The sequence below is a fragment of the Pseudopodoces humilis genome, chromosome 24, assembly GCF_049639895.1.
Source record: "Pseudopodoces humilis isolate 2021_Gansu_Grassland_sample_001 chromosome 24, ASM4963989v1, whole genome shotgun sequence".
NCBI lineage: Eukaryota > Metazoa > Chordata > Aves > Passeriformes > Paridae > Pseudopodoces > Pseudopodoces humilis.
The window spans coordinates 2,662,986-2,688,338 of NC_142223.1; the positions used below are offsets into that span (position 1 = coordinate 2,662,986).

The 25,353-nt window shown below is 45.4% G+C and overlaps 2 protein-coding genes across 2 annotated transcripts; one reads left to right on the top strand and one right to left on the bottom strand.

Annotated features, from left to right (window-relative positions):
• Positions 1–1,359: 1,359 nt before the first annotated feature.
• KIAA2013 (KIAA2013 ortholog) lies at positions 1,360–9,026 on the bottom strand. The gene is given in 5 exon segments (XM_005528305.3): positions 1,360–2,328; positions 3,789–4,642; positions 5,354–6,152; positions 6,154–6,503; positions 8,786–9,026. Coding segments are annotated over 5 exon segments (2,271 nt in total). The 3' UTR covers positions 1,360–2,301.
• Positions 8,921–24,818, top strand: PLOD1 (procollagen-lysine,2-oxoglutarate 5-dioxygenase 1). The gene is made up of 19 exons (XM_005528306.3): positions 8,921–9,106; positions 13,066–13,157; positions 13,631–13,767; positions 14,378–14,541; positions 14,741–14,853; positions 16,161–16,224; positions 17,314–17,411; positions 17,738–17,839; positions 17,947–18,078; positions 18,337–18,458; positions 19,110–19,214; positions 19,662–19,787; positions 20,594–20,735; positions 21,224–21,337; positions 21,614–21,679; positions 22,021–22,125; positions 22,504–22,650; positions 22,967–23,092; positions 23,345–24,818. The coding sequence occupies exons 1-19, from the start codon at positions 9,025–9,027 to the stop codon at positions 23,498–23,500; spliced, it is 2,193 nt and encodes a 730-aa protein (XP_005528363.2). The 5' UTR covers positions 8,921–9,024; the 3' UTR covers positions 23,501–24,818.
• The last annotated feature ends 535 nt before the right edge of the window (positions 24,819–25,353 follow it).

A 25,353-nucleotide genomic window follows, 5' to 3' on the forward strand; every position in this document is an offset into this window, starting at 1 on the left:
AGAAAGCTGCATTTTGAATTGCAAATTGGATCAACCAAACACTGTTCTGGCATCTTGTATTTATTATCTGACAAAAGCAGAAACCAGGATTAACAGTGCAGAATTGAGATTCTAAATTTTTTCCATTAATTTGTTGGATCTTTTCTTTGTGTCTGAATTTACAAGCTAAACATGTTATGCTGCTCAGTTTAACTTCAATGTCACTATCATTTTCACTGAATTCCAACTAAAAGTATAAATTTTGGATGGTCAGTTACTATTTTAACTTTCTTCATTTGTTGTGTGCTTGTAAACCTGGAATTTTGTTTAGTTAAGCACTTCTGCATTTCACAAATACAACCTTCTGCTCTCTTGCATACTGTAAATAGAGAAACCTTTCCTTTTCCCCTTCCTCATGGAGGAATTCTGAAACAGTTCTTTTGTTATGGAGGAAATGCTCACAGGAATCCAAATATATTTACTGTAAAACACTCTGAAAGCTGTTTTGTTTTTTGTTCTGTTCATGCTTTATGTGATGGTAGTTTATCCATCTTTTCCAGTCTTCCTTGGGCTCCATGGTGTCATGCTGCTGGCAATTCTGCCAGGGAACATCAAATGGCTCAGCCTCCAGCTGATACCATGGTGGCTTGGAAATAGCCCCTGGAAGTTCTTATCATCTTCATGCCAGGTGTTTCAAACACTAAGCACCTCGTGGAACTTCAGTCAGAAAGAGAAGGAGCTTCTGGTATGTTCTGTTAAAGCAGAATAGTAAATATCTCCTTCAACACACAATTTACCTGTATACAACTTATGATGGAATCTGTTGCTTCCCTGGTTTTACTCCCTTGAAGGGCATTAACTCTGCTATACAAATTAGTAAATGGAATTGTCTGCAGAAAAGCCACAGACACTGAAATCTGCTTTCCTGAGGGATGTTTTTCATCTGAAACCAGACCCCTTTGAAAATTTGAATTTAAATCCTGACCCAGTTTTTCCTTGGGACCAAAAACTGTGCCAAATTTATTACTTGCTGGATGGATGTTAAATCTGCTGCTTGATGGTTCCCTGGGATCATTTCTGTGCTCTTCAAAGTAAAGTTTGGCCTGCATTCCTCAAGATAGAATAAGGTTATGCTGAGCTATACATACTCATAAGGAAATGGAGATGAGCTTTACCCTGTGTGGTTTTGTCACTTCTTGTGCCTTCCAAATTGTCTTATAGCTGGCTTATATCCATTTATATATTATTTTCCACACTGTATTTGCAGTCAATACTGGCCACAGATGTACCATAAGGCTCTGCTTATCTAAACTGGGTGGGGAGCAAAGGCAGGAGAGAACAGAGACATAACCAACAAAAAACCCAACCACACTCCAGCAATCAGATTAGACTGAAAGATATTTATTTAGAAACAACAGCTTTGGTATTTTAAAACCAAACAACCTGTAAGTCACTAGAAAGTGGGATGTCTTCCCCATAGCCAAAACAAATCAATGCACAAAGTCTCAATAGGCTTAGAACAGGAAACCTGTAGATCAGCATTTCCAAGTGTATATCCAGAAAACAATTTCATTAAATTGATTTTTCACTCTACAGTCATAAAGGCTGAAAAACCTGTTATGAGAACTTAGATATCTACAGTTCAATTGACTGTTAATGAAGTGGAGGAAAAATTAACATACTCCCCCTCCCCCCCAAGCAATAAATTAAAAACTGTATACCAGAAAGGAAGTTACACTGAAGTTTTCTAGTTAACTCTCAGAAGGGAATCATCATCCTTTATTTTTCTGTAGAATTAAAAAAAAAGAACCAGATCAAAATATCGAAGGACTTAGTACATCTTCAAGTATTTTCACCAAATGGATTACTCCTAGGGAACTGAACAGCTTACAGGGAAAGGAAATGTCTGTTACACAAGCTTCTGGGATAAACTGTTAAATCACCTTCCAAGTCTCAGACTCCTGTCATAGCAAGGCACAAAAGGATTGTTGCTTTCAAATGGTCCTTGTTCTCAGCTGCAAAATTTCCAGGTGTCTTGTGCAAGTGGAGGCTGAAAGCAGAACTAAGCTCACTCGGACGTGGGGATGCTCCCATTCAGTTAATGGTACAGGTTATTTCAAGACTATCTATCTTGCTTACTGCTACAGATTCTGAGCTTCAGCTGGCTTCCACTTCCTCCCCATTTCTGGAATCAAGTTCTGCACCACCTTCATCTGAAGTAGGTCCAACAAAGAGGAGGAGCAGAGCTGTTTGCCCTGCAGGGCCCAGTAGGATGAGGTGTCAGGTCTGCCCTGGGCTGTGGCTCTGAAGCCTCTGGGCACTTCAGCGGGCAGAGTCGGGGACAGTCACCTGCAGCAATGGTTAACAAGTCACTTGGTAAAAGGCAGAAGGCAAGTCTTGGAGATGACAAAGGCAACTGGATAGACAACAGTGAAAGGACATAATCACGTAATTCCAAGGACACATTTCAGGTGTGTGTCAGGGCACAGCTGTTACACAAAAACTGACATCACCTCCTAACCCCTCCCTCCCTTTGCACTGAGGTTCTGATCCTGATCAGAGGCTTTAACTGCAGTTGTCTGACACACATTTCTATCCTACCTCTTCCTAGGTTAGTTTGGCTACAAGCACCTCCCACTCAACCTTTTATTGGATCACAGGTATTCAGACCTGCTTGGGATCAGGCTTGATCTCCAGTACTCAAAATGACAAAACCAGTGAGATGACAGGGAAATTTCCAACTCACTTTAAACACCCCATACATATCAGCTGTCAAGTTCAATACCTCCTGCTCAGCCTTAGCTATCCAAAATCAAATTTGATTTTATAATTTGGAATAACAGTACAATCTATAGCTAGAACTTTTCCTCTGACAGCTCTGTTTAACTATCATCTCCTTTTTTTAAAAACAAAACCTACATTTAACTCTGTTCAGCCCTCAGGAGGGAAGCCTCTGAACAGCACAACTAGCTCACACAGCAAATCCAGTCTGGTCCTGCATTTCCACTCCGTATCAACACACAGTCAGAAAGTCCCAGTACTAAGAGTAGAACTCACCATCTACTGTCTATTCTGTGCTAAGTTTTTACAGCAAATACGTTTTCCAAAGCAACTCAAAACAACTTGGGAATTCTTTACACCCAGGTAAGATGCGTAAGAGCTTGGAGCCAGAACCTTCAACTCACAGTAAAAAGCACTCAGTACTTTCCTTAATACACCTTTGTTTTTTGTCTGACTGGGAGAAACAGCAATTCAGCATCTTCCCAAAATGATGGCGGTGTGATTTGATGGAGGACTGCACAGTGTCTATAATATGAACATGTACCATGAGTCCCAGCAGATCAGCACCTTCACCTCAGAACACCAGCCTGCCTTTGGGTGTTCCTGTGTGACACTCAGAGCAGGCAGGTAGGTGTGCAGACCTCCACACAGCAGTACAGACAAGTACAGCAGCTCCCTCACATGCTTGCTGGTACTGAATAAGAAGCATCATCTCATGACAACTGCGGGCCTAGAAACAAGCAAAGTCCTACACAGATGTGTGGAAAAAGGACAGAAAGCTGTGTTTGCCTCCACCTGCAGCCTTACAAATGTCTAAGGACAGACAATGAGTTTATCTTTTCTAACGATTGTGAGCCCTACTGCTCCAATCCCTGCCCTAATCCTCCTTCTTGCAAGGTTAGAGATTGCTTCTTTCAAAAGAGACTGAAAATCATCACAGTCCAAGACAGAGCCTGCCCAGGCACAGCTGACACAACATCAGGCTGACAACACTCAGGGGACAGCAGCCAAAAGCAGCAGCCTTATACCTTACTCCTGAAGAGCGGCTTGGCTCCCGGCCCACAATATTCGTTGTAGATGAGTTTGAACAGAAACAAGTGAAACAAAGTAATTAAGGAGGCCACACTGAACCAGAACAGGAAGGGTAAGCCCGGGTATTGCTTGGCCATGTGTTCCTCATGAGCCAGAATAGCTTTTAGGTGGAGTGTGTGTCTTAGGTCCTGCAAGTGAACCAAATCTGTTGATATATAAAGCAGTGGTGTGATGGGCTGAGTCACCATGACAGGGAAGGTGTGACCCCGTGCCTCCGAGGTCAGCTCCACGGGCTCGTTCATACAGCCTGCCTCACACGCGTACAGTCTGACAGGCTTGTCCTGGAACTTCACAGACACATGCAGGAAGGGCTTTCCTTCAGCATCCAGGAGAACAGCTAAATTGATCAAGTCCTTATTGTAATGGATCCCACGTAAGGAATAGCTGTTATGAAGTACGTCAGGGTCAGCCTGAAACTGAAGATGGTTTTCTGTGAACTGCAGACCCCCAAAACTAAGCACCATTCCCTGCATCAGACCATGCACTCCAGCTGTCACAAGACCCTTGCATCCCCGTTTCTGGAGAGTCAGCTTCCACAGGTCTGAGAGCTGCAGGATCTGGGTGACACTGGTCAGCCTTGGTGGCCACAGGTTCTCGGCGTGCATGGTGGCGTGGCCGCTGAAGCAGTGGTCAGCATAGTTCAGGCTGGCTTCAATCTTCTCCCTGTCCTCACCCCCGATGAGTGGGTCTAGCAGGGGGGCTGGCACAGTTGACAGCACGTAGTAGAGGGTCATGTTGACAGTCTCACTGGATGGAGTATGTGCATCTGTGATCTTTCTCATTTCAATCCCTGTAGCAAAAGAAAACAGCCAATAGTCAGAAATTAACTAGCAGGAAAAGAAGATCAAACATATGTTCAATATGCAGGTGTTCTTTATAACATCTAAGAAACGTTTGTCCATAAAACACCAAAGTGAAATGTTTCCTTGTGCTTGTCTAAGAAGATACTCTCTCTGCTACTTGGGAGTTTGAAAGGCAAGCACCCACTAATGACAAAGCTAATTTAATATACAGATGCCTTACAGGCCTGCCATCATGACTCTGCAAGAATGATCTGTCAAAAGATCACAATCTTTTTATACAGTTGTGAGTTCTACATTATTTAGTCAGCTACTTTTTTATGTAAGACATTAAAATCTTAAGAAAAAGCATCTTTGTAGAACAGTCCTTAGCTTCCATGCAAAATCTATTTTTTATGCTATCACTAAAGGTCAACTTTATTTCCAACTGACATGCAGGGCAAGTCAGTGAAGTTCCTGAAGACACAAAAAGCAGCACACACAGAATAATGATTATAAATGTTCTTCTATCGCTTCCTATACATAGTCAGGGGTACTCCAATTTGTAAGACAGGCTGGGCTCCAAATCAGGAACACTGTTTTACTGTCCCAAAACCCATCAAGAAGACCAGAGCCTCCGGTGACCTCACAGCAACCAGCACACTGAGCTTTCAGCCACTCTCTAAAGCAACCCCATGGAAGCTGAGCATCACTTTCCTTACCTGAAATGAACAAGTCAGACCAGGTCTGCTGGTGCTCCTGGAAAAGATCGTCCACCCCCATCTGCATCACCTCCAGCATCTCTTTCTTGGCTGCCTCCCTCAGCTTGCTGAAGGTCTCCTCCAGCCTGGAGGCCTCGATGGGCTCCGAGGTGTACACCACAGACAGCACGGTCTCGTCAAAGTGCGACTTGGGCGCGACCTGCACCCGGCTCACGAGTTTCTTGGCAGCCACCACCACCAGCACCACCTTGGGGCCGCCGGCCAGCAGCAGGCGGCCGGAGGAGAGCAGGAACTGCCGCTCCTCCACCTTCTCCAGGCTGGTGGCGAAGCGCCCGCCCAGCGCGGAGGCGGCGGCGGGGGCCGAGGCCTCGAAGGCGGCCACCCGCTCGGTGGGGTTGGCGATACGGATGCGCTGCAGGTAGAGGTGCGGCCGGCTCCGGTGGGCCACCACCTCCTCCCGCACCGTCACGCAGTCCCCGGCGCCGGGCCCGGTCTGGACGCACCGCACCCTCCTCACGGCCCCGTCCCGCAGCGCCGCCAGCGCCGCCCGCGCCTCGCCGCGCCCGCCCAGGGCCCTCAGCCGCACCAGCGCCGGGTACTCGGTGGCGAGCGCCGGGCCCCCGCCGGGCCCCGCGGGCCGCACCCAGACCCGCCCGGCGGACACGTCCAGCAGCAGGAAACCATTGCCCGCCACCGCCAGCCCCGGGGGCCCGCCGGCCCCGGCCGCCTCCTCAGGCAGCGGCAGCGCATCGCCGCGCTGGGGCTGGGCCCGGCAGGCGCCCGCCGGCGCCCGAACGCAGGAGGGGGGCGGGCCCCCGGGGCTCGGCCCCGCGCCCCGCGCCCCGCGCCCGCGCCGCGCCCAGGTACCAGTAAGCGACGAGCAACAGCACCAGCAGCAGCAGCAGGCGCCGCGCCCCGCTGCTGGACAGCAGCCCCGGCAGCCCCTTCCGCCGCTGCTGCAGCCACCAGGGCGGTGGCGGGGGAGCCCCGGCCCGGCCCGGCCCTTCCCGGCCCCGGCCCCGCACCAGCCCTAACCCGCCATCGCCGCCGCGCCCTGCGGCAGCTCCGCCGCGATTGGCGGCGCTTTGCAGCGCTTTGCGACAGCCGCGCTCCCCGCCCCTGAGGGGGCTTGGCCGGGAGGCGCGGCCCGCTTGGATCCCCCGGAACCGCCGGGACCCCCGGCTTCAACTGCTCCGACTTCCAACTGCCCCGGGTTCACCTGACCCGGCTTCCACTGCCCCGACTTCCAACCCCCCCCGGCTTCCAACCCCCCCGGTTTCCAACCCCCCCGGCTCCAGGTCCCCTCCCTGCTCGGGGCCCCGCCGGCTCCGGGACCCTCCCGTACCCCTTTCGGCTCCGAGCCTCCTCAGCTCCGGGACCCCCCGGCTTCCCTGGCTCCGGGCCCTCCCTCTGCTGTATCGAGCAGCTCCAGCCCAGGGCCGAGGTTCTGTGTCTCCTGTCACTGCACCGATCGAAAAGGCCTGGAGCGCTGTTCAGTAATTCCCGTGGAAGTTTACTGGCTTACCGCAACTATGCGGGAAAGGAAGTTCTTTTTATCAACCTGGATCCCACTGTGTGTAAATAGAGGAACAAACTTTCTCAAGTGTCTTAGATGCGCACAGGAAGGCTTTGTATCCAGAGCAGTGCTGGAAAGAACGAGAAACACAGTTTCAAGCAAGTCAGGCAGAAACACTGTGAGATAAAGTGAAATGTGAAATTCTCGACTGGGCAATGAACCAGCTCAATGAAGGGAAACAGAGGAGACACGTTCTTAATTCATTCCAGCAAATGAGCTGTTTGTTTGGGGGTGAGGCATCCCAAAAGGATGGGTGAGACCCCATTCCTTGCAGGTTTCAATGCGGCTGGTGGTGTCTCAGCTTTGAGGCTGCTGTAAGAGCACAGCTCCGACCCTCCCAGTTTTTAGGAAGTTGCTGCTCTGCCTGGAGCACGTGTTGCACGTACTCACTGGAACATCTGCACCGGCAGCTGGCTCTGTTTAAAAAGACAGGCACACAGAGCAGTGCAAACACACAAACAGGGGAAAAATGTGCTTGCTGTGTTGGCATAGCTGCAGAATACAAAGCTGTCAAACAGAGACAGCCTGGGTACAGTAGCATAAACAATGAGGCATTCATGATTTTGAGCGTGTAAAACCGCTTTCGTTTTAGACTGGAGAGATTTAACTTCATTAAAATGAGAAACTCGCAAATTTAAAAATCCATGTTGAGTCACAGCTTTCAGTCTGAGGTCTGAAGGTGGAGGACTGAACACCTTTGCTGTGGCTCCTGCCTTTAACTGTTGAAACAGGCATGGATTTATCACGGGCTTTGTCTGGGCCTGCAAAGTACTGAAGAAATCTAAAGTGAAAGTGTGTTCTCTTTTTTTTTTTTTTTTTATTTAGGGGAACTGGCAGCTTTGCAAAAGGAAGTTTTCTGAAATCACCATCTTAAAGAGAACTAGTATTTGCTTGGGTTGTTGCCTGGAATGCTCATCACTTGAGCATGAGGACTGTTCTGTTTGCCTGGTAATTATGAGGGAATTCCTGCACTGGGGAGAAGGGAGGCAAGGAAAAGTGCTTTGAACACACTCAAGAATATTCTCATTGAACAAATAAATAGTAATGGAAATTCTCTGAGATGATGCTGTTATGGATTATGGAGAATATCAGCTAGCTACAGTGTGATCCTTCTAATGTGCTTGATTTTTTTCTCCTCATGCCTTCTTGTGGTTTTTGTTTTGTTTTGTTTTTGTTGTTTTTTTTAAACACAAATCCTGTTATATCTGTGGTTTCTGTTCATTTAGAGGGATGATTTACTGACAGCCTCACACAGGGTCTGTGTCAGTGGTAGCTGGTGTCCTGCAGGCTCAAAATGGTTCCCCTACATCTATCTAAACCTTACATTCACTGCAGCGTAGAAGTGACCATAAAGCAGCTGTTAATTTTAAGAAGTGTAATTTTCTAAGACAGGATTATTTTGCTTATTCTCATAGGCAGAATGAAAAAGATGCCTGGGTAAGTGATCAGGGCTACAGCAAAAAAACCCATCACAAGGCCACAGAGATTAATGTAAGACTTAAAGATGTGTATATGGCCAGAGAAAACCAGCTAATGCAGGAAACAAAAACACTGCAGATTTTGTGTTCACCAAGGAAATGTAGGAGGTGACAGGCAGGAAGAAGGTATGAAGAAGGTATTTAATAAGGCTTCCAGTTTCTAGAGCTGTGCATAACATTATAATCCATGGGATATAAATATCCCATAAGTGTCAGCCAGCTGCAGCCCACCAGTAGCTGAAGCTGGTCAGAGAGTGACTTCTCTCCTCCTACACCGGCGTTTGCTCCATGCTCCCTGGGCATTCACTGCCCGGTGTCCCAGGCAAGTCCCGCTGGAGCCCGAGCCCCAGGCAGAGCCGCTGCAGCTCCGGGATCAACCCCTCGAGCTCCTCGTCTCGCCGTTCCCTCGCTTCCCACGCGGTCCCAGCTGGTCCTGCCCCGTCCCGCAGCCCCGTCCCGGCTGCCCGCCCGCCTCTCGGGGGCTGCCGGGAGGAGGAGCCGGCTCCTCCCGCTTCCTCCGCCCGTGTCGGCCGGGCGGGGCTGGTGCGTGGCAGGGCTCCGTCCCGCAGGCATCGCCCGCGCTCGGGGTCAGCTCCCGGAGCGGGGAAATCGGCTCCATGGTGCCTCCGGCCGTGCTGCTGCTCTGCGCGGTGCTGGCGCTGCTCGGGGCGCGGGGTGGCCGTGCCTCGGAGCAGGAAGGTAAGCGGGGGCTGCTCGGGGTACGGGGGGGAGCGGCTGCTGGGCGGGCACAGCCGCCGTGGGTACCGCTGCTGGCCTCCGAGTCCTGCTCTCGCTCCCAACATTGCCAGACCCGAGCCTTAGTGTCGTGTTAAGCCCCTGGGCGGCGGCTCGGAGTTCCGTGAGACAACATCATTTCATCCCATCGAGGGAGTCTCGGTCCAGTGGGTTGCATCCCACCTGGGTCAGCCCCTCCCTGGTTTTGAACTTAAGCGGTTCAAGACTCAGGTAACGGGAGAGCGTTTGATCCCAGACTGGCCACGCTGTGGCTCAAGATCAGGGATGCTCCTAAAATAGCATCAGTCTGCTTCCCCCATAAACAGTTGGCAGAAGCTCTAGAGTAGTTGGTAGAACAGCGGGGGATTAGGGCAGCTACAGAATGTCAGCAGCACTGACAAAAAGTGGTTCACACACTGTCACTGTGCCAAGAAGTTTGGATAATTATCTCTGCCTTCATTAGAGAAGTGGTAATTAGGAGGAGATTTAATCTTATTATGTAGAATATTTCCCTTCAGAGTGTGATTCTGCTATAACTACCTTTATTATGTATGTGCATTACTTAATACAGTTAGTGTGTATCTATGGGGGTGTTGGGAGTTCTTTGGCTGTAGTTCTTTGGCATAATTAAAACAAAGAATCTCTGTGCTATCCTGCCTTCCTTGCACATCCCAAATCTTCCAAAATTCTAAGTTTTTTTCCGACACTCTTAAGGTTTTAGAGTGTGCTAGAGAGATAAAACTGAGGGCTGGGAAAGAGAATGAGGTAAATTGGTTAGGAAGAGGGATTTGGAATTAACTGTTTTTTGAACCCATCACTTTTGGCATTGCCCAAAGAGAAAATGCCTCATCTTTCCTGTGCCTCAGCTTCCCCAGAGTAATGTGACAGTAAAGATACCTGTCTTCTCTCTTGCATGTTCTTTCAGATCTCTGCAAAAGCTCTCAGCATAGTTATTTGTAGTTGATAGAATTAAAAAAAATCTTCTGTAAATGTAATACAGAGATTATATTATCCACTGTTAAATTGTGTACTGTTTCTTTTCTATTTGATCCCCATATTAATGTTATTTTCTTAGACACTATCTTAACAGGAAGTGGCACAGTAAGATTTCCCAAATTATAGCCTAGGGATAAATTCATTCCTTGTCCTAAAATGCAGCTGCAGCTGTGCTTTCCCTGTAGACTTAGGGCAGAAGTAAATAACTTTAATTTTTTTGTTACTGAACTCATCTGGTCTCTGATTTTTATTCTTTATAAAAACTCAGAAGTTTACTGAATCATTTCATTGTGTTCTTGGTATCTGGGTTCCTGCTCCAGAACCCTTTTCATGTATAAAGCTCTAAAGCTTTCACAAAAGTGCTAAATGTTCTCTTTTATCATTCTACAGTTGGAAAAACAGGGATAGCAGGATTGGCTCGTGGTTGCATAGCAGAACCAGCAATCCAGGCCAGCTCCCCTGGTTCTGAGTGCAGTGCTTGCTTTGTTAACCACCCTGTGTTTGTATTTTGCAGCCATGCCATGATTAAATGAATCTGTACAATTCCTAATTGTCAGTGTGGCCCAGGGAGCCTTTGGGCCCAGGAGGCCCAGCTTAGCAGAACAGGCTGCATTTCTGCATATGGAAATTGACTGCAAAATGGGAAACAGGGAAGCATCAATCTGTTTAGGATGTTTTGAAAAGCTTGCATGTGATGCTGAAAAAAAGAGGGTTTACTGCTCTGTCCTCAAAAGTACCTATCAGCTGCATCAGTGTTTAGCAAAATCTTTGGGAAAGAGAAGAAAGGGTTAAAGCAGAAGGAGTGGAGGCAACATAGCACAAACTTCCAGTGCTGGGCTGAAGGAATGTCTCTTGGGATGGAAAGCTCTCGCTACTGCAGAGAGTTCTTAGAACAGAAACTGAGCTTAGTGTCTCTCAGTGTGCTACCTGACAGGGAATCTGTAACTTGGAATTCTGCTGGGGATGAGAGTGGTCTTTGTGCTGGTTTTTCGTGCTCCTCTGAGTTCACAAACTGCATGGGGAGAACTTTTTCTGTCTCAGAAATAGGACACTGCTTCCTGTTCTGCATGAGCCTTTAGCTTTCATCCTGTCCAGCAAACTTTTGGCAGTCAAGTCATAAACAGTGTGTGGCTTTCTTAGGGTGGCAGCATGAAAATGAATTAGTGATTTATTTAATGTGAGATGCCTGAGATTTTGGGCTGAAATAATTGCATAGCAGTAAGGATCCTTTCCTTCTTTCCTTCTTTCCTTCTTTCCTTCTTTCCTTCTTTCCTTCTTTCCTTCTTTCCTTCTTTCCTTCTTTCCTTCTTTCCTTCTTTCCTTCTTTCCTTCTTTCCTTCTTTCCTTCTTTCCTTCTTTCCTTCTTTCCTTCTTTCCTTCTTTCCTTCTTTCCTTCTTTCCTTCTTTCCTTCTTTCCTTCTTTCCTTCTTTCCTTCTTTCCTTCTTTCCTTCTTTCCTTCTTTCCTTCTTTCCTTCTTTCCTTCTTTCCTTCTTTCCTTCTTTCATCATTATTATATGGTTTTTCCTCTCATGTACTAGAATTAGAGGGTTGTCTACATTCCTCTCTGGCAAAGCCATATTTGTCCCCTTCACTGGTAGTGTGAGCCTCACCTTCTCAGAATCCATGAGTTCAGAGCTCTCATAAAGCTGCTGTGGCTCTCTGTGTGCTATCACAGAGCTAGAAACTTTAATGGTTTTAAGATATTGCCTGAGGACATACAAATTTTACTCATTTGTTTGCTCCCTATGACTGGGCTGGACACAAGGCACTGGAGTGTGCTGGAGGTGCAGGAACGCACTTCATATGTCTAAAAATCTGCCCTTAAAAACTGCATCTATATGGGATTCATATTCTTTAATTTATCACTTTTTGCATGTCTAATAAATACAATTAGACCTGATCTGTTGATCTCAATCTCTCTTCTCTTTTTTTTATTCTGATGCAGGTAAAGGATTTAAGGAATTTCTTTGGGAATATCTTCTTTCTTCCTAACTTGGAATCTTATACTTATTTTTTACTTTTGCTGCCTTTGTCTGGTCCATCTAAAACTCCAGCTTCTAGATCCTTCTTCTCTAAGACCAGACAGAATATCAGTTTGGGTACATGAGGGAGATACATCTGGTACATCCATTGAAAAAAATCCTTGTTCCCAAAAATGCCTGCTGAGGCCAAGAAAATGTGCTTTCAGTTTTTCCTGGTATTTTCTGATGTTTAAATCGGATGGCCAAGATTTGCATTTAAGCACTATTGCCAGAGCCTATACAAATTCCTACTTCAGCAAAACTGTTAAGGTGAAGTATAAAATTTCATCATTGCAATGAGGAAACCAGAATTTCCACATAAAAATCATATTCCAGGGTACTACAGAGAAACTTTTGAAATAGGGCTTCAGGGTTTAATTTTATCATTTTTAAGAGATTGAAAATTAAAAGCAATTTTGTGAGAAAAATGTAAATGAAAATTATAGCACAATTAAATTTACATTGAATATGTATGAAAAACTGGAAAATGCCTCAGGAATGCTATAGAAAATTGAAGCAGCCATGGAGAGGGAATAATAACATTTAGTCTAATTTTGGTTTTCCCTACATTCAGTCAAAGCTGAGTGACAAAAAGCAGCTCTGTGGGGAACAGAAAGTCAAAACTGCATTAAATTAATTACTTCCAAATGGGCATTTTGTAGTAGTTCTATTTTTTATCTTCAAGTTTAATTTCTTTTGTATTCTGTGTGAGAGAAGAGAATTGTAGCTTTCACTAGCAAGGCAAAAAAAACCACTTAATACATTTTATTTTCTTTTTTTTAACTCTGAACTCAAGCAATAAAATTGTATCTCTCATTTTATACCCACAATCAAGTTAAGTGTGGTACAGCAGGTTGTGGAAACAACACAAGCTGAGTATCTCTTGTGCTTTCCCCTGTTTGCAGAAAAACTGCTGGTTCTGACTGTTGCCACCAAGCAGACTGAAGGATTCCAAAGGTTCAGAAGATCAGCCCAATTCTTCAACTATAAAGTCCAGGTGATGTCTAGCAGCTTCCATGGTGCTTGGTCAAAGGGAATTTCAAATTGTGGAATGGATAAGACTTGGGATTAAATAAAAGCTCAAGAGAGGACACACACCTCCTCAAGTGGAAAAGTACCATGAGTGGGTCATTTCTGCAGTATCCTGAGTGTTGGCTTGGGATGAGATCCATAACTCCTGCTCAAGGGAGCCTCATGGCCCTTTCCCATTGCACTGCCAAGACACACATGAGCATGCTTCTGTCCCTGTGGCTGGGAGTGCTTTGTCACTGTGCTATGTTGTGACACTGACTGTCAAGCCCAGAGGCTGAATCAAAGCCTGCCTAGTCCATTTGTCCTGGGGCTGTTATTTTTGCCATGATTTGCACTGGGAGTTATCAGGACCAGTAAGTTTGTGGGTTCTGGCTCTTTCCTGTGAGCCTTGCTGGGAAAGTGCTCTGCTGAGGTGACCCTGTGCCTGTCGCTGTGCAGGTGCTGGGGCTGGATGAGGAGTGGCAGGGTGGAGATGACCAGCAGCCAGCTGGAGGTGGGCAGAAGGTCCGTCTCCTGAAGTCAGCTCTGAAGCGGTATGAGGATCAGGAGGACTTGATCATCCTTTTTGTAGAAAGGTAATGGTTGAAAAGAATTTGCCATGAACTGAATCTTACAGCTGTTTGGACAAGTTCTCACTGAGAACTGTGAAATCAATTGCTTTTGGAAAGTGTGTCCAGATCTCTGGGTTTTTTCCTCTGAATGTTCTGTAGTTTCCTGGGAATCGCTCAGAGCTGCATCCGTGGCAGTTGGGAAAGTCTGACCAGAACAGGCTGATGCCAATTCCTACATGAAGTTGATAGCATTGTACCCAATTCTGCCACGGTGGAATTTGGCTGCCTCTATTTGCAGAGAATGAGCAGACACTTCCTATAGAACTAGGCAGGCCTTTCTTACCAGAGTTATTTGTTTTATAAGGTGAAGTGGGCTGCAGCACATCCTGAGAGCCAAGAATTAGTCTGCCAGAGAGGTGATGAGAGAAAAAGATGAGTTGGAGTGTCAGTGTCTTTTCATATACCCAGCGTAAGACTACATTTTAATTAGTTGCATTACAAAAAAATGTAATACTGTTAAACAGAACTAAAGGAAAGGGATTCCCAAAGAATTGGCTGTTTCTAAAAACTTTTATCATTGACATGTTTTTCTGACTCCATTCCTTTTGTCCTTTTTGTCTGTCTCTTTCTCCAGCTATGATGTACTCTTTGCTTCAGGCCCCGCAGAACTGCTGAAGAAGTTCAAACAAGCCAAGAGCAAGGTGGTTTTCTCAGCAGAGAATTACATCTACCCTGACAGAAAGTTGGAAGCCAAGTATCCTCAGGTGCGAGATGGAAAACGCTTCCTGGGTTCTGGAGGTGAGACACAGAGCTTGCTGTCAGCTTTCTCCTCCTGTATCACCTATGGGAGAAATGGAAAAGCAAACTGAAAGCTGCTCTGCAGCAGCACAGGGTGTAGTGAGATTTCATCTGAGAGAAGTGAAAGTACATGTATACAGGAGTACTTCCATTTTTTGGTCATCTGGGTTGAAAAACTGCCTCATACTTATTCCCACAGGTTTCATAGGTTATGCTCCAAACCTGAAGAAGCTTGTGGAGGAGTGGAAAGGACAGGATGATGACAGTGACCAGCTCTTCTATACAAATATCTTCTTGGATCCAGAAAAAAGAGTAGGTGTATCTAGATTCAGGGTTTCTGAAAATTTGCATTCTAGCCATTTTCTATTATTAGCAGTTTTTATATTTAAGCATAAAATGTGAATGGGAAGAGAAGTGTCTGAAAACAAGTCTTCCTGGAGGCTCATACCAGTATCTGTAGGTGCTGGTGTTTAAAGCCATTAAATGTGGAGGAACTAACCAGCCTCCTCCCAGGGGATGTGAAACTGCAGAGTGCAGTGCTGACTTAGAGATATCCACTGAAGTGCATTTTAGGAAAATGCCATGTAACATCCTACAGAAGCCTGGAATGGACCCTGGAAGCAGCATTTTGATTCCAGCACTGGCCAGATCATCCAGTCCACAGGTCATTCTGGTTCTGCTGTCCTTGCCCAGTTGTGCATTACAGAGGCCAGTCTGTCCCTGGGGACAGGCCAAATGCATGGAGAACTCAAACTGTAACAGTAATGTACAAATCAAGAGGGAACATTTGAAATAAGGAACTGCTATCAGACTAATTAGAGACTTGCAATTTTATACCAGCAAGGCTGGTAGAAAATTTAGAACAGCTGGACATTTTTAGTTCCCCAAATCTGAGCATAGCCTGTGACACTTTAACATGAACAGTCCCTTTAAAGTTCTCATCTGCAATTCTGGCCCTGTGCCATGCAAGGGCTGAGTAATTCCTCTGACCTGGCATTCAGACAGCCGATGTTAGCACCCTGCTGCCCTTTCCAGTAGTCAGTCTTAATAGATGCCTGCAGGGACACAGAATTCTGTTAAGTCAGAGCTGCATTTTAGTCCCACTCAGTCAGAGTGTGACTTGCTGCAGGGGATAAAAACAAAGATTGCACAAGCTGATCTTGCACCTTACTGTACTCTGGTTTGACACTGGTACCTGGGGCAGTGCTTGGGGTCACACTTGCCCTGTGGATAGAAGGCAGGACACTTCTCACAGCAGATGGTTTTGCTGTCTGGCATTCCTGTGTGTTATATGTCTTGTGGGGTTTATATGACTGTGTGTAAGTCTACTTCATTCGTATGATGCAGATTTATTGACACACCCATAGCAGCTTTAAAAGGGGGAGAGAGGGGGTTTGCAGTTTTGCCTAATAGAATATATTTAATTTGTTCTAGAAAATGGTGAATTGTCCCAGATTTGAATGAAAATGATGATTATTATGTTTTAGGCTTCAGAGTTTGGAGAATTTGCAAATGACTATAGGAATAGGATATATTTCACTGAGCATGGGGTCTGTTGCATGTAAAGAATGGATGCCTTTTGTGTTCTAATTAAGGTTATTTATCTAATTCTTTTCAAGGAAAGTATCAACATCAGTCTAGATCATAGAAGCCGAATCTTCCAAAACCTAAATGGAGCATTAGGTGAGATGAAAGAAGGAAGCTTATTTCTCCTTGGAATGCAACTTGTGTGTTGACACCAGAAATAAAGTTATGGCCAAAGGGATTGTATTTCAGAAATGGCTGTCCTCACAGAAAAAGCTTCACTAAGAGTCTCTGCCAGAGTTCTGGGATTTGTTTGTAATTCCCCTGTGACCAACTATGTTCTCATTGCAATTCCTTCTCCACTTCAGGGAATGCAGGTCAGGTTTTTCATCTCACACCTCCTTGCCACTTTGATCTCCAGGCATGTCGGATTGCGTTAGCCTTGGGGATTGAAGCTGGGAGGGACTTCCAGTGCAAGTAATTACACACAGCCCTGCCTAGGGCTTGCCTGTCTTTCCGCTTCAGATCCATGCTGGAATGCCATGGGAGGTGAGAAGCGGCCAGATATGTCTGTGAACACTCACTGATTGTACCAAGCTTCTGACCTGACCTGCTGATTGATTTTGCTAGTCCTGGCAAGAGAGATTCACTTACTCTCCTGTCAATGCTACCTAATGTTTTCAGTCTTGCTCCATTCCATCTTTATTCTGGTCAAGTAAAAAGTGATAATGGCAGTGTAGTTTTTGGCTCCTGTGCACATTATATCCATGATAGACTGCAGCTTGTATCTGTGATAGTCTTTTTTCCAAAGGATTTTGTATGGTTGTGTTGAGGCAACATCCTGGATGGTCTCTGCCAGGAGGATGGACTTTTGTAATGGGCTGACAAAGAGAGACATCAGGTGCATAGAATACTTAGGTGAGAAGGGCGAGTCCTCCCATCAGTAGCTGTCCCTGTCATCAGTAGCTGTTCCTCACTGCACAGTCAATGCCAGTTTTGAAAGAATCTTTCAGTATGGCTTCTGCCAGTTCCCAGTCATTGTCCAGCTTCCCAGCCATCCTCCTGTTACTTCACAGGATCATTCTGAATGTTTTTTTCTCCTTTAAAGATTTGGTCTGTAGCTCTTAAACTACTTGTGCACGGTTATCCATTGTCCACACTTTCATCTTCCAGCATTTTTGCTGTATAAAAGGCATTGTGATTCTAATTATCAATAAAAGCCTTAACAAGATACAATGTCATTTCCAGATGAGATAGTTATGAAGTTTGAAAACTCCCGAGTGAGAGCAAGAAACTTGTTATATGACACTCTGCCTGTGGTGATCCATGGAAATGGACCCACCAAGGTAAGTGGACTGTCCTGAGAGAAAGATTTGGTCTGTTTTTGTTGCAAAGTGAGCTTTTGGGCTCGATGGATCAGGTTTCTGCCTCCACATAAGACTTTCCCTGTGTGCATTCACATTTGAGAGACAATAAGCAGCCCAGGCCCATAGCAGCAAGATGGATCTGGTTCCAAGACCCACATGTAGTTGGACCCTCAGGCTGTCATGCTTTTCAGATTCTTTAGTTCACTGAGAATGTAAACAAAACTGAAATATGATCCCACAGTGGGGGTGCACACAAAGATCTCCCCTGCCCTGTAGTGCATAATCTGGCAAATTGCCTTTTGCAGCTGCAGCTGAACTACCTGGGAAACTACATTCCTCAAGTATGGACATTTGAGACTGGCTGCACGGTGTGTGATGAAGGTCTGAGAAGCCTCTCAGGGTTTAAGGTAAGGCTGTTGCGTCTATTCAAAGCTCCCAAACCAAGTCTTAAAATTGTTATGTGTCTGATGTGAAACATGACTCACCACTTGTCTCCTCTTGTCCCTGAATGTAGGATGAGGCATTGCCAATGATTCTGATAGGCATTTTCATTGAGCAGCCCACCCCGTTCCTCTCCCAGTTTTTCTTGCGGCTTCGTAACCTTCATTACCCAAAGCAACGAATCCAGCTCTTCATTCACAACCATGTAAGTGAAACTGGCTTGGGATAGTCTTAGGAAATGTGGGGAAAATGGTCACCTCATCCTCTACTCTAGGCACTTTTGCAACCTTGGGCTAGACTTCCAAGCTGTGTAATCACAGTACTTATCTGCAGTGACAGCCACCCAGCTGCAAACATGTGGAAGTGGTCTTTAGAGCTGTGCCTGGCTACTCATTTTCAAGAACAGGAGGCTGAGTGGCCTGGATGAGCCCATCTTACCTGTTTTTCCTTACTTTTGGAATAGGAGGAACATCACTTGATGGACGTGGACTCTTTTGTAGAAGAGCATGGCAAAGAATATCTCGCTGTCAAATTGATTGGACCAGATGATGAGGTGGAGAATGCTGAGGCACGTAACTTGGGCATGTAAGTGAAGAGCCCATACATGATAGCCAGCAGAGATAGCTGAGATGTCCAAACTAAGACATCTGTTTTTCCTGAGCATCCCTGTCAAGTGATTGCTCTTCTTTTCTCAGTCACCCTTTCAGTTTTTCTAGCATTAACTCTGATTCCCTTATATATTGGGAAAATCAGCTTCCATACCAGCTCACTTTGTAGTTTCAGAAACGAAGTTCTCACTACTTTGTTCTGACAGGATAGCCCTGTATCTCCCACCCTCATCTACATACCCAGCCACAGAGCACAAAGGATATGTACCTATATCTCTGAAGGGGAGGAGTGTTGTAGCAAAGCTAAGAATTAATGGGAGAGTATCTTCCTGTATGTGATCAGGAGGTTTGAGCTCAAGTGTGGATTTGGGCCAGCTGTAAATGGGAACTCTTCAGTTTGAGCTGAGGAAACAGTTTGCTAAATGTGATTTTGGCTGTGTCTCAGTGTTTGCTATTGGACACTGAATCTGATCTGCTTGTACCACGCTGTCCCTCTGGGTTGTTACATTAAACCAAACTTGTCTGAACACCCAGACCACCTTTAGAGTACAAGGTGAAGGAATTCTTGGTGCTCTGTCCTTTGTCTTCCTCTGGTTTAGGATGTGACTTTCCTTTTCTCTGGCTGTAGGGATTTGTGCAGGAAGGATCCTGACTGTGACTATTACTTCAGCTTGGATGCTGAGGTAGTTCTGAAGAACACAGAGACCCTGAGGATCCTGATTGAACAGAACAAGTGAGTTCTTTAGTCTGAGCAATGCTTACTGGTCATCTCACATGAGGAATTCAGTGCACATCCCTGAGATGTGTAGGGAACCAGGAGAGCTGTGCCAGAGATGGGATGTTAGCCAAACACCTCTTATGTGGATTTTTATTTTTTTTCCCCCACTGTAGTTGGAATCACTGGATTTTAGGCAGGGGGTGTAAATCATCCTTAGCTTTGTTTTTTATAGTCACTGGAACAAACTGGATTCTAACAGACCCTGGTGCAGGGTGCAGTTAGAGAGGAGATTGGGACCATATTTACCCTTTCTTATGTGGTATTTCATTCCAACAGAGTTAACAAAACAGCAACTCTGTGAGGGAGGAAATAGCTCTTACAGTGCTGTGATTTGTAAATATTTTCATTTTCTTCCTGTGGTAACATCCTGCCCTGCAATTCCTTTTACTTTCCTGCTTCCAGGATGGTGATTGCCCCCCTGGTAAGCCGTCATGAGAAGCTGTGGTCCAATTTCTGGGGAGCACTGAGCCCTGATGGGTACTACGCCCGCTCAGAAGATTATGTGGATATTGTTCAAAGGCAGAGAGTGTGAGTATGCAAAGAGAGTTGTTCATTGATGTAATCCCTCCAATGTAAAGCTTGCAATCATCAAACTAATATCAAAGAACCAGAGAGCACAAGTGGCTTTGTGTATAGGACAGGAAAAGGAGTCTCTGCTCCCATTTGGAAGCTGCTTTATGTTCTTCCCTGAGCAGAGACAATAATGTACTTGGGGCGGATTTTCTTATGATCACAGTAAGGGTTTGAGAGTGCTGACTGCTGAAATCATCTCATCTTACTCATGTCATGTTTTCCCACCTGGGGATTATAGTTAGTGTGATGCTTAAAATCCTGTAAAGTGCTGTTTAATTTCTGTCAGATAAATCTTTAGGAAATACCAGGTGATCCTTGAATGGAAGATTCACAAAATAGAACTGTTGATTCATTCATACACTTGAGGGACACTTTTTTATAGGCCATTGTGTGTGCAATAAACACTGGAAATCAGCTTATGCACTTTTGGCTGGTTCAGTTTCTTTAAATCACTGGAAAAAATATGTTGATCTCTCTGGGAAGAGATTCAAACCATTAATTATGTCCCTAGCAAAAACACACAGTAGCAATTAATTGCTTTCACAGTGGACTAGCATTTGTGCAGCTTAAAAGCTGTGGGCAATATAAGTGATTTTTTCTGGAATGCCAATCTCTTTTGGTATGGTTTGTCCCTACTGTTCTGAGCTGGCTCATTTAGGCAAGCCTGGCTGATGCTGCAGTGCTGCCTGTCATCCTGTCAAGTCCAGCAGTATCTATCTTGGTGCTATTTCAAGTCTCACTTCTCTTCCTCTGTGTTTCAGTGGACTTTGGAACGTTCCCTACATCAGCAGTGTTTACATGGTTAAAGGCAAGGCCCTGCGCTCGGAGCTTGAGCAGGGAGATCTGTTCCACAGTGGCAAGCTGGATGCTGACATGGCTTTCTGCCACAACGTTCGGAATCAGGTCAGTCAAGGAGAGGCTGCCAGGGGAGAGCTGTGTGCCAGGGTGAAGGGTACAGGATTAAGTAGTTTAAGGCATTCAGCTCTGCCATGGCAGGAACTGGTACTAGTCAGTACAGTGTAGACTTTGGAACAGCATGGGGTTTCTGTCTGGCTGTGAAACCATGTCTAGCCATGGACCACTAAATGTGGATAACATTTTTGTTCTTGGGCCTTTTCAGGACTGCTCTAAATGGGATTTGACAGGGTAAGAGGGAAGACCCTAATTTCACAGCTCTTTCTCTTCTCTGCTTCCAGCCCTGGCTGACATGACACAGAATCACTGTCTCTGCCTGTAACCTTTCAGAGTTGCTCATATCCAGGGTGGAAATAAAACTGAAAGCCCACAGGAGAAAGAATGAGTAAATGAACAGCTTGGAGAACTGTCCAGTGCTTGGTTTCATGGTGGCTCTCAGAAATATAAGGCCTTTATTATTTCTCTTTGTCCTGCAGGGAGTCTTTATGTACCTGACAAATCAGCATCAATTTGGACACATACTCTCCCTGGAGAATTACCAGACAAGTCACCTCCACAATGACCTCTGGCAAATATTCAGCAATCCTGAGGTGAGATAACCTGCATACTCAGAAGGCCCAGCAATGTGGAAAGACTTGATATATTAGCTTCACCACTATGGGAAGTCCAGGCTTTGTAATAATGATGTCTTTCAGGTGGGATGAGGAGCACAGGCACACAATTTAAAGAGAACATATTTTTGGGATTCTTAACATATGGATCTTCAAAGCCTGTGAAATAGTGCTTGCATGAGTGCCTGGCCTTTTATTACCTCTTTAAGCAGGGGTCCCACAGAAATTACTGGTTTGCTTATCTTCTAATTGCAGGACTGGAGAGAAAAGTACATCCATGAAAACTACACAGCAGCTCTGAAAGGGAAATTGGTAGAAATGGTAAGAAAACATCACTCTTATCCATCAGAACAGGAGATGAGCTTTAGTTTATCATCATTATTGTAATTCTGAGAAATAAGCAATTGAGCACAGGAAACATGACCTTGAAAGTACTTTTAGAGAAACATGACCTTGAAAGTACTTTTAGAACTAAATCATTCTCCTAGAAGTACATCTCCAGCTCTCTTAAGTAGAAGTAAGGCACATAAATCAGAAGACAAATTTCTATCCTCACTATTTTAGTTTCCTTCACCTTACTCGGTCTATACTCAGTTTAGCCTTACTTTTGCCTCAAGCACCTGTCCTTGTTTCTGCTGTTCTCACCTGTCTGCTATCTGCAGCCCTGCCCAGATGTTTACTGGTTCCCCATATTCACTGACACTGCCTGTGATGAGCTGGTGGAAGAAATGGAACATTATGGCCAGTGGTCCACAGGTGACAACACGGTAAGTAAAAGCAAGAGCTCTTTTGAGTTCTGGGCCACACCATTTTCTGTGCATATCTAGTGATAGCAGTGCCTCCCGTGGGAAGGCATTAGATCCTGAATTAAAGCAGAAAAGTAGAGACAATACTTGAATTTTGCTCCTGATTAACTGATTTTTCCCCGAGTTCTTTTTTGTGTCCTCTGAAGTTCCAGTGTTCAGCCTCTTTGATGGTAACATTATTTCCCTTAGGGTTTAATTATGTTTTGAAATGAGCTTTCCATCCTTCAAATTCTGATAAACAAACATAATATTTATTTGTAGTTACCAGGAACAAGTACTTTTGATTCCTGAACTCCAAGGTTCACATCCTTATGAGTATTTCTGTTGAATCTATTTCAGGACAGCAGAATACAAGGAGGATATGAGAATGTCCCTACTATTGACATACACATGAACCAAATTGGCTTTGAAAGAGAATGGTATAAGTTTCTTCTGGACTATATTGCACCCATCACAGAGAAACTGTACCCAGGATACTACACCAAGGTATGTCCACCTTAACAGCAAAACTTGTGGTCAGCTCAGCACCTCCTCCAGCTGCAGCTTTGTGATAAGACTGCCAGAATACTCCAGCAATACACACACTATTTCAATATTTATTACAGAGGAGCTGACCCTGCAGTGTGACATAAGTATGTGCATTAGGAAACACACAATTCCTCAATGACATTCTTCTGCCTCATTGTTGCCTTTCTCCTTTAGCAGTGGGATGCAATTTCAGTGTTACAGCCTGCCCCTGCAGCTCAGGAGCCACAGACCACCATAGCCCTCTAACAGAGTGCACATTGTTCTTCTCTCTCAGACCCAGTTTGAACTGGCCTTTGTGGTTCGCTATAAACCTGATGAGCAGCCGTCCCTAATGCCCCACCACGACGCCTCCACCTTCACCATCAACATTGCCTTGAACAGAGTTGGCATTGACTATGAGGTGAGTGTCTGCCAGGGGGTCAGGAGTGCAGCACAGCACCTGGAGCAGCTGAAAACCCTTCCCTGGTTCATATCAGGCTCCTTACACTAAGGATTACAATTGGCTTAGGCTAGGAAAGAGATTCCTGAATGCATGAGAACACAGGAGGTTCCCCAGGCACCTTGTCACATTTTCAGAAGCGTTGTCAGAAGGCAGGGATCCCTTCCCTGAGGTGCTTTTTCCAAGCTGATGAGTCTCTTGTGTTCCCACCAGGGAGGAGGCTGCCGGTTCCTGCGCTACAACTGCTCCATTCGAGCTCCACGGAAAGGCTGGACCCTCATGCATCCAGGACGCCTGACCCACTACCATGAAGGTCTTCCAACCACCAAAGGAACCCGCTACATCGCAGTGTCCTTTCTTGACCCCTAGAGTTCTGCTTCCCAGGAAGGACCTTTCCCTGGCCCTGCTCACTGCTGACTTTGAGTGGAAACAGGGAATGCTGCTGAGAGTTCCTAAGGCATTGTTCAAATATTTGGATTTGATTTTTATATGATTTTTAACGTGATTTTTAACTAATATTCTAAGACTCCACTACTGGAAGATCTCCCTCTCTGATACTGCAGGTAATATCTAGGAATATTGCTGTAGAAGTCCCAAGGAGATTTTGTGCCTTCATTTTTGATTCTGCTCTACATCCACTGTTTCTTGAAAGTGCCATTTACTTGAAGATTCATCAGTGATTGATTTGCTTTAAAAAAATGCTTTTTTGGGCTGGAAATCCAGCTTTTTGGAGGCAAGTCACAAGCTGGAAACCTGTTTTCATCCACAGCATTTTTATGGTACTGGGTGTTAGACAATAATTCCTGGACACTATTCCAAATATAAACCAATCAGGGAGCTGACTCCAGGAGTCATAACAGTTAAGTGTCACACCAAATGAAACTGAGTTGGAAGAGCCTGAAGATCATCTGATTCCTTACCTCTTTGCTGTCTTTGCAAGCAAATCAACAAAGTTCAAAGCAACAGCAGTGGCAACATAGGTGCTTCTGGTTAGCTAAAGGAAGGTCTTCTGATGATGCTTTACCTCTGGGATTAGACTGAAGAGATAAAAGACCCTACCTTCTGTTTCTCCAGCTAAGAGCAACAGACATACCCACACAAATTCAGGCCATGTCAGTATGTAGATTAAATTTAAGAAAGGGAAGGCTGGGAACAGCTGCATCAATCAGGAGGGCTTCACTGCAGAATTGTCTCTGTTCTATACCGTGTTACGGTAGTGAAAAGACAGATCAATCTCTGGATAACAACCCAGAGGTCCCAGTGGTCTTTGGTGGCCTCATTCCTTTTGTCAGAGATTGTTTTAATAATTTTCTTTGATGGCCCATTCACATTAGATGGGAAGAGCTGTTCTCTGTCTCTTAGAGGAAATAATTACTCAGTGTTTCTATTATTTGAGATTGAAAACCAAAACACTCCATTGCAGAAACTTCTCCAGTGGGGTCAAGGCTGATAAAAATGGGTGACTGGAAAGTGCTGAGAGATTGTGGTAAACCAGTAGGTGTAAAAATATGTCTAGACTAGACCTGTGGTTAGAAGGGGAAGGGGCAGAAACCTTTTCTGCCTGTGCCTGTGAGATACCTGCTCTGTTTATCAGACACTATTTTGCCAGACTAGTGTGTTTCACAAGCAATAAATTCATAGCGTGATTGTCCTTTGGGGAAAAAAAAATAAATTAATCTGCCTTTTAGTTGTCTGTCTCCAGCTTCTCTGCCCGAGAGTCAGGGTAGAGCCCTTCTTCTGGGATGGGTCATTCTAATGGGGGCAGAATAGCTTTAGACATGTTTAGGAGTTCTGGCAGGAGCTGTACACAATTTTGAAATGTGCCTGAGGAAGGGGACATTCAGCTTTCCCCACTTTCCTTCACCTTTTTAGGTCTATTTCGAAGCCACAGACCCACCCATGCCCAGGAGAGAAAAATCCAGGCAGGGGCAATCATTTGAGAAGCAAAACTGTACTAAGCCCTGCGAAATCTAGAACTGTCTGTTATCAAACGAAGGGATTGATAAGCCAGTCGTCGAGATGTCCAAAATGTGTATTACGTATTTATTCAGCAGCAGGGTTGTTTGGGGTTTTTTTTTGTTGTTATTTTGTTGTGTGTTACCTCGGGCCGGTTCGGAGCTGAGCGTTAACGAGCTGTACGGTTTGAGCGTGGGGAACTCGCATTAAACCCTTTCCCCTCACATGGTCCGTGGCTTCTCTTCCTGAGGCGCGCCCAGGCCGCC

Excerpts from the sequence above, each read along its gene's own strand:
- PLOD1 (XM_005528306.3), top strand. The coding sequence starts at position 9,025 with ATGGTGCCTCCGGCCGTGCTGCTGCTCTGCGCGGTGCTGGCGCTGCTC. Across the intron at positions 13,158-13,630 it reads TCTTCAACTATAAAGTCCAG|GTGCTGGGGCTGGATGAGGA; the intron begins GTGATGTCTAGC and ends GTCGCTGTGCAG. Across the intron at positions 21,338-21,613 it reads AAATATTCAGCAATCCTGAG|GACTGGAGAGAAAAGTACAT; the intron begins GTGAGATAACCT and ends TTCTAATTGCAG.